Source organism: Oncorhynchus gorbuscha, linkage group LG10 (assembly GCF_021184085.1).
Source record: "Oncorhynchus gorbuscha isolate QuinsamMale2020 ecotype Even-year linkage group LG10, OgorEven_v1.0, whole genome shotgun sequence".
NCBI classification, from domain to species: domain Eukaryota; kingdom Metazoa; phylum Chordata; class Actinopteri; order Salmoniformes; family Salmonidae; genus Oncorhynchus; species Oncorhynchus gorbuscha.
In genome coordinates, this window is record NC_060182.1 from 99,839,678 (window position 1) to 99,851,975 (window position 12,298).

Here is a 12,298-nt window from a genome sequence, read left to right on the forward strand (position 1 = left end):
CTCTTTTCCTCTTTTGATAAAGAGCTACAGTAGCTACTAGCTGGCCCTGTTACTAAGAAGAGGACCTGCGAGGCCAGGTTCCCCTGTTACTAAGAAGAGGACCTGCGAGGCCAGGTTCCCCTGTTACTAAGAAGAGGACCTGCGAGGCCAGGTTCCCTGTTACTAAGAAGAGGACCTGCGAGGCCAGGTTCCCCTGTTACTAAGAAGAGGCCCTGCGAGGCCAGACTCACCTGTTACTAAGAAGAGGACCTGCGAGGCCAGACTGAATGAGATGTTAAACACGGTTAGGTTATAAGGTCAGGGGTTAGAGGTCAGGGGTAAAGGGTTACCTGTATGAAACGTTGAACACAGGTTATAGGGTCAGGGATTAAGGGTTAGAGGTTAAGGGTCAGAGGACAGGTGTTACGGGTAGAGGTTAAGGGTCAGAGGTCAGGGGTTAAGGGTCAGAGGTTAAGGGTTAGAGGTCAGAGGTCAGGGGTTAAGGGTTAGAGGTTAAGGGTAATGGGACAGGGGTTAAGGGTTAGAGGTTAAGGGTCAGAGGACAGGGGTTACGGGTTAGAGGTGAAGGGTCAGAGGTTAAGGGTCAGAGGTTAAGGGTCAGAGGTCAGGGGTTGAGGGTTACCTATATGAGATGTTGAAGCCAGTCAGGTTATAGGCAGCGTCGCTGAAGAAGTGGAGGAGGGCGTAACCGGACTGTGACACCACTTCCGGAACCGTCTCGTTGCCATAGCGCTCAGGAACTATCAACCCACTGCAACAAGAACAGACACCCATCAAAACCCGACATCATGAATCTCCTGTAGCAACATTATGCAGGTTAATAAAAGGTTGAATTAAAAACAAGTTGACAAAACGCATGAAGACGGCACCGAGGAGCGGATGTCCATGATCATGACCCCTACAGGCCTCTAATAGTCCATTCTTAGGTATCAACTCCTGGTTTACCCCAGATTAACAGGTCATTACTGAGTACTCTCCCTCCCCTGCACATCTCTCACATGCCAGTGCAATATTGCATACAGAGTTCAGGTCTGTATGGACACCCTCCTCTGCCCTGGTGCGTTGTCTCAGTGTTGTGGACGACTACCAACCCAGAACTCTTGGTTTAGCCTACGTGGATGTACTCAGTCTCTCCCACGGCCCGGTGATGAGCATGTCTCCCTGCCGTCTGTCCACCAGTCTGGACAGAGACACTACATGAACCTCCTGGCTTTCCACCAGTCTGGACTGAGACACTCCATAAACCTGGCTTTCCACCATCCTGGACTGAGACACTACATAAACCTCCTGCAGGCTGGGTTCTAGTCTGTGGTTGTGTTTATTGTGGGTTCTCGTGCAGGCTGGGTTCTAGTCTGTGGTTGTCTTTATTGTGGGTTCTCGTGCAGGATGGGTTCTAGTCTGTGGTTGTGTTTATTGTGGGTTCTCGTGCAGGCTGGGTTCTAGTCTGTGGTTGTGTTTATTGTGGGTTCTAGTGCTGGCTGGGTTCTAGTCTGTGGTTGTCTTTATTGTGGGTTCTCGTGCAGGCTGGGTTCTAGTCTGTGGTTGTCTTTATTGTGGGTTCTAGTGCTGGCTGGGTTCTAGTCTGTGGTTGGGTTCTGGCTTGCTGCCTAAAACAGTGGTAATCCTACACACTGTGTGATTCAATCTAACTGACCATCAGCCTGTGTGGATGGATTAACGTTTAGCTGATTCCTACCTGTTTTATGTGTGGCTTATAAATGACTTTTTCCAAAATGCCGTCTAACACTTAGCACCATACGGGGAAACCGACTGACAGATTGGCGGCTTCCACCTCCACGTAGGAGCTGCACCTACAGTACATTCACAGAGTATTCAGGCAAAGCTAATATATTGTAAAATATATATATGCACATGTATTTAAAGAAAGAAATAGTAAAACCTTATATACATCACTATTCAGACCCTTCGCAACGAGACTAGAGGTACATCCTGTTTCCATTGATCATCCTTGAGATGTTTCTACAACTTGATTGGAGTCCACCTGTGGTAAATTCAATTGATTGGACATGATTTGGAAAGGCGCAGACCTTTCCTACCAACGGGACATTAAAAAACTGTACGACGACAAGGATAATATACAGTTGGCTGGGTGTGGATCGGTAGGACAGAACAGCTACGTCTGGTAAGACGAGGGGTGTGTGTCTATTTGTCAATATCCGCTGGTGCGGGTTGTCTAAAATTAATGTAGTTCTGAGGTATTGCTCACCTGAGGTAGAGTACCTAATGATAAACTGTAGACCACACTATCTACCAAGAGAGTTGTTATTTGTATTTTTCGTAGCCGTCTATTGACCACCACAAACAGACACTGGCACAAAGAGCGCACTCAACCAACTCTATAAGGCCATAAGGAAACAGGAAAACGCTCACCCAGAGGCGGCGCTCCTAGTGGCCGGGGACTTTAATGCAGGGAAAATTAAATCTGTTTTACCTCATTTCTACCAGCAGGTCACATGTGCAACCAGAGGAAAATAAACTATAGACCACCTTTACTCCACACAGAAACTCATACTAAGCTCTCCCTCGCCCAACTCCACACAGAAACTCATACTAAGCTCTCCCTCGCCCAACTCCACATAGAAACTCATACCAAGCTCTCCCTCGCCCAACTCCACACACAGAGACGTGCACTAAGCTCTCCCTCGCCCAACATTTGGAAAACCTCACCATAATTTTATCCTCCTGATTCCTGCTTCCAAGCAAACACTAAAGCAGGAAGTAGCAGTGACTCGCTGAAAACGGAAGTGGTCAGGTGACGCAGATGCTAAGCTACAGGACTGTTTCAGGTAATAGGATGCTAAGCTACAGGACTGTTTCAGGTAATCAGATGCTAAGCTACAGGACTGTTTCAGGTAATCAGATGCTAAGCTACAGGACTGTTTCAGGTAATCAGATGCTAAGCTACAGGACTGTTTCAGGTAATCGGATGCTAAGCTACAGGACTGTTTCAGGTAATCAGATGCTAAGCTACAGGACTGTTTCAGGTAATCAGATGCAAAGCTACAGGACTGTTTCAGGTAATCAGATGCTAAGCTACAGGACTGTTTCAGGTAATCGGATGCTAAGCTACAGGACTGTTTCAGGTAATCAGATGCTAAGCTACAGGACTGTTTCAGGTAATCAGATGCTACGGTACAGGACTGTTTCAGGTAATTGGATGCTAAGCTACAGGACTGTTTCAGGTAATCAGATGCTAAGCTAAAGGACTGTTTCAGGTAATCACTTTCGGCCCGTCATTGGACACTGTGCTATCTAACCTCCAATCGAGCTTCAATGCCATACAACACTCCTTCCGTGACCTCCAACTGCTCTTAAACGCTAGTAAAACCAAATGCATGCTTTTCAACCGATCGCTGCCTGCACCCGCATGCCCGACTAGCATCACCACACTGGATGGTTCCGACCTTGAATATGTGGACACCTATAAGTACCTAGGTGTCTGGCTAGACTGCAAACTCTCCTTCCAGACCCATATCAAACATCTCCAATCGAAAATCAAATCAAGAATCGGCTTTCTATTCCGCAACAACGCCTCCTTCACTCACGCTGCCAAGCTTACCCTAGTAAAACTGACTATCCTACCGATCCTCGACTTCGGCGACGTCATCTACAAAATTGCTTCCAACACTCTTCTCAGCAAACTGGATGCAGTTTATCACAGTGCCATCCGTTTTGTCACTAAAGCACCTTATACTACCCACCACTGCGACTTGTATGCTCTAGTCGGCTGGCCCTCGCTACATATTCGTCGCCAGACCCACTGGCTCCAGGTCATCTACAAGGCCATGCTAGGCAAAGCTCCGCCTTATCTCAGCTCACTGGTCACGATGGCAACACCCATCCGTAGCACGCGCTACAGCAGGTGTATCTCATTGATCATCCCTAAAGCCAACACCTCATTCGGCCGCCTTTCGTTCCAGTACTCTGCTGCCTGTGACTGGAACGAATTGCAAAAATCGCTGAAGTTGGAGACTTTTATCTCCCTCACAAACTTCAAACATCAGCTAGCTGAGCAGCTAACCGATCGCTGCAGCTGTACATAATCTATTGGTAAATAGCACACCCATTTTCACCTACCTCATCCCCACAGTTTTTATTTATTTACTTTTCTGCTCTTTTGCACACCAATATCTCTACCTGTACATGATCATCTGATCATTTATCACTCCAGTGTTAATCTGCAATATTGTAATTATTTGCCTACCTCCTCATGCCTTTTGCACACATTGTATATAGACTCCCCTTTTTTCTCTGTGTTATTGACTTGTTAATTGTTTACTCCATGTGTAACTCTGTGTTGTCTGTTCACACTGCTATGCTTTATCTTGGCCAGGTCGCAGTTGCAAATGAGAACCTGTTCTCAACTAGCCTACCTGGTTAAATAAAGGTGAAATAAAAAATAAATAAAAAATAAAAAATCAGATGCTAAGCTACAGGACTGTTTCAGGTAATCAGATGCTAAGCTACAGGACTGTTTCAGGTAATCAGATGCTAAGCTACCGGACTGTTTCAGGTGATCAAATGCTAACCTACAGGACTGTTTCAGGTAATCGGATGCTAAGAGACACAGAACAGACAGAGACCTGGCACTCTGACAGACAGATACTGAGGTCTCTGAATGGACAGACCACACAGCTCACCACCACCACCACACAGCTCACCACCACCACCACACAGCTCACCACCACCACCATCATACAGCTCACCACCACCACCATCATACAGCTCACCACCACCACCATCATACAGCTCACCACCACCACCATACAGCTCACCACCACCACCATACAGCTCACCACCACCACCACCACCACCATACAGCTCACCACCACCACCACCACCACCATACAGCTCACCACCACCACCACCACCACCATACAGCTCACCACCACCACCACCACCACCACCACCACCACCTCACCACCACCACCACCACCACCCACCACCACCACCACCACCATACAGCTCACCACCACCACCACCATACAGCTCACCACCACCACCATCATACAGCTCACCACCACCACCATCACACAGCTCACCACCACCACCACCATACAGCTCACCACCACCACCACCACCACCACCACCACCATACAGCTCACCACCACCACCACCACACAGCTCACCACCACCACCACCACCATACAGCTCACCACCACCACCACCACCATACAGCTCACCACCACCACCACCACACAGCTCACCACCACCACCATACAGCTCACCACCACCACCATACAGCTCACCACCACCACCATACAGCTCACCACCACCACCACCATACAGCTCACCACCACCACCATACAGCTCACCACCACCACCACCACCATACAGCTCACCACCACCACACAGCTCACCACCACCACCATACAGCTCACCACCACCACCACCATACAGCTCACCACCACCACACAGCTCACCACCACCACCATACAGCTCACCACCACCACCACCATACAGCTCACCACCACCACCACTCAGCTCACCACCACCATACAGCTCACCACCACCACCACTCAGCTCACCACCACCACACAGCCACCACCACCACCATACAGCTCACCACCATACAGCTCACCACCACCACCACCACCACACAGCTCACCACCACACAGCTCACCACCACACAGCTCACCACCACACAGCTCACCACCACCACCACCACCACCACACAGCTCACCACCACCACCACCACCACCACACAGCTCACCACCACACAGCTCACCACCACACAGCTCACCACCACACAGCTCACCACCACACAGCTCACCACCACCACCGTCCTCCCTGTACCCACCTGAAGGCAGCCAGTAGAGGAGTGTAGATAGAGTCTCCATCGTACACATACAGGTGGTCCCAGCTGCACTCTGTAGCAAAGTGGTCCAACCTCAGTCTCAGGATGCTGTTGGGCCTACAGGACAGAGACAGAACACAGTCAGGATGCTGTTGGGCCAGCAGGACAGAGACAGAACACAGTCAGGATGCTGTTGGGCCAGCAGGACAGAGACAGAACATAGTCAGAAATAAACCTGGACGTGGATGAACAGCGTCTGGCTAGACACCCAGTGCAGGAGGTCAGTGGGGTTAGACGCCCAGTGCAGGAGGTCAGTGGGGTTAGACGCCCAGTGCAGGAGGTCAGTGGGGTTAGACGCCCAGTGCAGGAGGTCAGTGGGGTTAGACGCCCAGTGCAGGAGGTCAGTGGGGTTAGACGCCCAGTGCAGGAGGTCAGTGGGGTTAGACGCCCAGTGCAGGAGGTCAGTGGGGTTAGACGCCCAGTGCAGGAGGTCAGTGGGGTTAGACGCCCAGTGCAGGAGGTCAGTGGTGTTAGACGCCCAGTGCAGGAAGTCAGTGGTGTTATACTAAACGATACGTCCCATATAAAACCCTACTCCCTATATAATGCACTACTTTTGACCAGAGCCCTAAAATCCCTGGTCTAAAGTAGTGCACTATATAGGGAATAGGGTTCTGTAGGGCTCTGGTCTAAAGCAGTGCACTATATAGGGAATAGGGTTCTGTAGGGCTCTGGTCTAAAGCAGTGCACTATATAGGGAATAGGGTTCTGTAGGGCTCTGGTCTAAAGTAGTGCACTATATAGTGAATAGGGTTCTGTAGGGCTCTGGTCTAAAGCAGTGCACTATATAGTGAATAGGGTTCTGTAGGGCTCTGGTCTAAAGCAGTGCACTATATAGTGAATAGGGTTCTGTAGGGCTCTGGTCTAAAGCAGTGCACTATATAGTGAATAGGGTTCTGTAGGGCTCTGGTCTAAAGCAGTGCACTATATAGTGAATAGGGTTCTGTAGGGCTCTGGTCTAAAGCAGTGCACTATATAGGGAATAGGGTTCTGTAGGGCTCTGGTCTAAAGCAGTGCACTATATAGTGAATAGGGTTCTGTAGGGCTCTGGTCTAAAGCAGTGCACTATATAGTGAATAGGGTTCTGTAGGGCTCTGGTCTAAAGCAGTGCACTATATAGTGAATAGGGTTCTGTAGGGCTCTGGTCTAAAGCAGTGCACTATATAGGGAATAGGGTTCTGTAGGGCTCTGGTCTAAAGCAGTGCACTATATAGGGAATAGGGTTCTGTAGGGCTCTGGTCTAAAGCAGTGCACTATATAGGGAATAGGGTTCTGTAGGGCTCTGGTCTAAAGCAGTGCATTATATAGGGAATAGGGTTCTGTAGGGCTCTGGTCTAAAGCAGTGCACTATATAGGAATAGGGTTCTGTAGGGCTCTGGTCTAAAGTAGTGTACTATATAGGGAATAGGGTTCTGTAGGGCTCTGGTCTAAAGTAGTGCACTATATAGGGAATAGGGTTCTGTAGGGCTCTGGTCTAAAGTAGTGCACTATATAGGGAATAGGGTTCTGTAGAGCTCTGGTCTAAAGTAGTACACTATATAGGGAATAGGGTTCTGTAGGGCTCTGGTCTAAAGCAGTGCACTATATAGGGAATAGGGTTCTGTAGGGCTCTGGTCTAAAGCAGTGCACTATATAGGGAATAGGGTTCTGTAGGGCTCTGGTCTAAAGTAGTGTACTATATAGGGAATAGGGTTCTGTAGGGCTCTGGTCTAAAGTAGTGCACTATATAGTGAATAGGGTTCTGTAGGGCTCTGGTCTAAAGCAGTGCACTATATAGTGAATAGGGTTCTGTAGGGCTCTGGTCTAAAGCAGTGCACTATATAGTGAATAGGGTTCTGTAGGGCTCTGGTCTAAAGCAGTGCACTATATAGGGAATAGGGTTCTGTAGGGCTCTGGTCTAAAGCAGTGCACTATATAGGGAATAGGGTTCCGTAGGGCTCTGGTCTAAAGCAGTGCACTATATAGGGAATAGGGTTCTGTAGGGCTCTGGTCTAAAGCAGTGCACTATATAGGGAATAGGGTTCTATAGGGCCCTGGTCTAAAGTAGTGCACTATATAGGGAATAGGGTTCTGTAGGGCTCTGGTCTAAAGTAGTGCACTATATAGGGAATAGGGTTCTGTAGGGCTCTGGTCTAAAGTAGTGCACTATATAGGGAATAGGGTTCTGTAGGGCTCTGGTCTAAAGCAGTGCACTATATAGGGAATAGGGCTCTGGTCTAAGGTAGTGCACTATATAGGGAATAGGGTGCCATTTGGGACTCACTCAGTCCAGTCTAGTCCAGTTCCACAGTAGAATAAGTGGATGTTTACATGGATTATTAAATTATAGCTTATTTTATTGATTTATTTTACCTTTATTTTAACCAGGCAAGTCAGTTAAAAACAAATTCTTATTTTCAATGACGGCCTAGGAACAGTGGGTTAACTGCCTGTTCAGGGGCAGAACGACAGATTCATGCTTCGCCTATTCCTCTTCAATTTATAAAGATACTGTGTTGCACAAATATGCTGATTTAGGTCTACGCCACCACTGGTATTATCAGGCTGTATAGCTAATTATGGTTGCGCTGAGTACATTTATTAGCGAGATAGCTAGCCAGCTAACTAGCGATTAGCATTAACGGCTAATACAATTTAAGCCCAACTTGCTAAGAAAAGAAACTATCCGTTTGCAGATGTAAGAAACGAAGTAATAGTGTAATTATAGAAGACTAGCAGGTATCTGTAGACACAAGGTGCTCTTTGGTAAAAAGAGGTAAAGTGGTTATCAAAAAGAAAGACCAAGGCACTCTTCATATAATTCATTAAAATGCCTTTATTTGTACGGCATAATCAAGTGAAACAACGTTTTCGGCTGCATGGCCTTTGTCAGGGAGTACAAAGATACTATAGTGGATTGATATTAGAAGCAAATTGAAACGCGCATCATTGCTTGTGCTGCATGGATCATGCAGACTGAAAGAAAGCGTCTCGTGGAACAACAAATGCGCTCCTTGATTGACAGGGGGCGTGGCCTCGTCGGTCTGGAAAGCAGCACGTGGAGAGAGATGACTCATGTAGCCAATTAAACTAGAAAAATGGACGCTACACACGGTGTATCACATTTAACAAACCAAAACTGTAAATAACATTATGCCGCAATTTTCTTAACTCGTTTAATGGGATTCTCATTATTTTGGGACAGAAAAGAAAAATGTGCAGTTTTACAGCTAATTTCCTGCATTTCAACACATTTGGCATAGAGTGGAGGCACAATATTAACGATGATCAAAGGGGCCCCGGTCCGTAATTCCACCGTTAGACTAACTTACCAATAAATAAACTAATGTTGGTGACATGGTGCAATTGAGTGACAAAATTTCTACATTGCCCTTTGTGTATTGTATCATGTTATAATTGGTCCAGGGGCCTATAAAAGGGGGACAATGGACCACCAGTTGCCCATCCAGGCTTTACGTCAATGAAACATTTGGATTTGTATAGAATGAAAACGGCAAAACCATTTAAATACAAAACATCATTATTATTATATATGATCATATTATGACACTTAGACCATCTATGACGTTTCATTAATACTGTATACATACTTTTGGTTTGATCTTTAGTATGGCTAGATATATTGGACCTGTCTTTCAGTGGAGTTGTGCACGGTAGAGGCATATTGTTGTGTTTCTATTGGTCTATAGTGTAACGTGTGTGTGTGTGTGTGTGTGTGTGTGTGTGTGTGTGTGTGTGTGTGTGTGTGTGTGTGTGTGTGTGTGTGTGTGTGTGTGTGTGTGTGTGTGTGTGTGTGTGTGTGTGTGTGTGTGTGTGTGTGTGTGTGTGTGTGTGACTCACGTTCCCTCTATGAGCCAGGTGCACTTGGTCTTGTACTTATAGTTTCCTGGTCCATCTGTCAGGAACCCTGAGGGGCCCGTCAACCTATAGAAGAGAGAGAAAAGAGGTCAGGCCAGTCAGCCAATAGGAGAGAAAAGAGGTCAGGCCAGTCAGCCAATAGGAGAGAAAAGAGGTCAGGCCAGTCAGCCAATAGGAGAGAAAAGAGGTCAGGCCAGTCAGCCAATAGGAGAGAAAAGAGGTCAGGCCAGTCAGCCAATAGGAGAGAAAAGAGGTCAGGCCAGTCAGCCAATAGGAGAGAAAAGGAGAAGAATAATCCGAACTGTTGAAAAGGAAGCTCTCATCAGTTTGACTGTCCAGCAGCACCAACCAGTGGCCAAGAAAGTGGAACTATACAAAGACGAGGGTAGAAGTGTGCACTATGTAGGGAAGAGGGATTTGACAAATGGGGGAAAAAATCTGTACGTTTAAACGGCCTGCCTTTTTTCCGGTCGACTCCCATTTCTGAGTGTATATTTGGCCTTGTGTTTTTAGGTTATTATCCTGCTGAAAATGGAATTTGTTGGGAAGCAGACAACCAAGGTTTTCCTCTAGGATTTTGCCTGTGCAATATTCCATTTATTTTAAAAACCTCCCTAGTCCTTGCAGATGACAAGCCTGTTCCATGCAGCCTCCACCATGGTGGCACTCAGTGTTGTGTTGGATTTGACCCAAACATAACGCTTTGTATTCCGGACATAATGTTCATTCCTTTGCAGTTTTACTTTAATGCCTGATTGCAAACAAATAGTTTTTTCATTTATTTTTTATTTTGTACAGACTTCCTTCTTTTTCACTGTCATTGAGGAACTGTGAAATAAATCCAATGTTCTCTTATAACTGTTTTAAAGTCACCGTTGTCCTCATGGTGAAATCCCTGAGTGGTTTCCTTCCTCTCTGGCAACTGAGTTAGGAAGGGCGTCTGTATTTTATAGTGACTGGGTGTATTAATACAGCATCCAGAGTGTAATTAATTCATGCTCAACTGAGTTAGGAAGGGCGTCTGTATTTTATAGTGACTGGGTGTATTAATACAGCATCCAGAGTGTAATTAATTCATGCTCAACTGAGTTAGGAAGGGCGTCTGTATTTTATAGTGACAGGGTGTATTAATACAGCATCCAGAGTGTAATTAATTCATGCTCAAAGCAGAAAGTATTCAGAACCGTTGATTTTTTACACATTTTGTTACATTAAAAAAAATAATTACAGCTAAAATCTAAAATTGTGGGGAGTTTTTTTTTAATCTCGACACACAATACCTCATAATGACATCACAATACCTCATAATGACATCACAATACCTCATAATGACATCACAATACCTCATAATGACATCACAATACCTCATAATGACATCACAATACCTCATAATGACAAAGTGAAATGTATGAAAACACAAGCATTTCACTACACATTAACATCTGCTAATTATGTGTATCTCACCAATAAAATTTCATTTGAAAATATATATTTTTAAATATATCCATTAGGGCCTAATTATTGACCAATTTCCTTATAGGAACTGTAACTCAGTAAAATCTTAGAAATTGCATGTTGCATGTTGCGTTTATATTTTTGTTCAGTGTAGTTAACCAAATAGCTTCCTGGCCTAACTATTTAGCAGTCTTATGGCTTTGGGGGTTGAAGCTGTTCAGGGTCCTGCTGTTTCTAGACTTGGTACATCGGTACCGCTTGCCATGCAGTAGTAGAGAGAACAGTCTGACTTGAGGGCCTTTCTCTGACACCGCCTTCTGTAGAGATCCTGGATGGCAGGAAGTGAGGTACTGGACCATACACACTGGCCTCTGTAGCGCCTTGCAGTGCCAAGTAGTTGTCATAGCAGCCAGGCATGTCAAATGGTGTAGAACTTTGAGGACCCATGCAAAATCTTTTCAGCCTCCCGAGGGGGAAAGGGGCGTGGTCGTGCCCTCTTCACAACGGTGTTGGTGTGTTTGGACCATGATAGATCCCTAGTGACATGGACAGCGAGGAACATGAAGCCATCGACCTGCTCCACCACAGCCCTGCGGATGTGAATGGGCTCGTGCGAGAGCCTCCGTTTCCTGTAGTCCAGGATCAGCTCATTTGTCTTGCTGAAGTTGAAAAAAAAAAGAGGTTGTCATGGCACCACTCTGCCAGGTCGCTGACCTGCCTAAAACCTTCGGCGAACTTAATGATGGTGTTGGGAGTCGTGCAGTCAGGGGTAAACAGGGCTCCTTCTATTGCTGATCCTCACCCCTGTCAGGCCTCAGTGTTGAGAGTCAGAGTGACGGAGGTCATGTTGTCTACCCTCACCACCTGGGGGCGGCCCGTCAGGATGTCCAGGATCCAGTTGCAGAGGGATGTGTTGTTACCTACCCTCACCACCTGGGGGCGGCCCGTCAGGATGTCCAGGATCCAGTTGCAGAGGGATGTGTTGTTACCTACCCTCACCACCTGGGGGCGGCCCGTCAGGATGTCCAGGATCCAGTTGCAGAGGGATGTGTTGTTACCTACCCTCACCACCTGGGGGCGGCCCATCAGGATGTCCAGGATCCAGTT

General features: G+C 46.7%; 1 protein-coding gene across 6 annotated transcripts in view; it reads right to left on the bottom strand.

Annotated features, from left to right (window-relative positions):
• atrn (attractin) overlaps window positions 1–12,298 on the bottom strand; it is a 258,397-nt gene that overhangs the window by 224,056 nt on the left and 22,043 nt on the right. For all 6 annotated transcript variants that reach the window (XM_046367620.1, XM_046367619.1, XM_046367616.1 and 3 more), the window contains exons 2-4: window positions 9,719–9,802; window positions 5,822–5,935; window positions 623–751 (exon numbers count right to left, since the gene is read on the bottom strand). In XM_046367620.1, coding sequence (XP_046223576.1) covers window positions 623–751; window positions 5,822–5,935; window positions 9,719–9,802 — 327 coding nt within the window. The remainder of the gene's footprint in view (window positions 1–622; window positions 752–5,821; window positions 5,936–9,718; window positions 9,803–12,298) is intronic.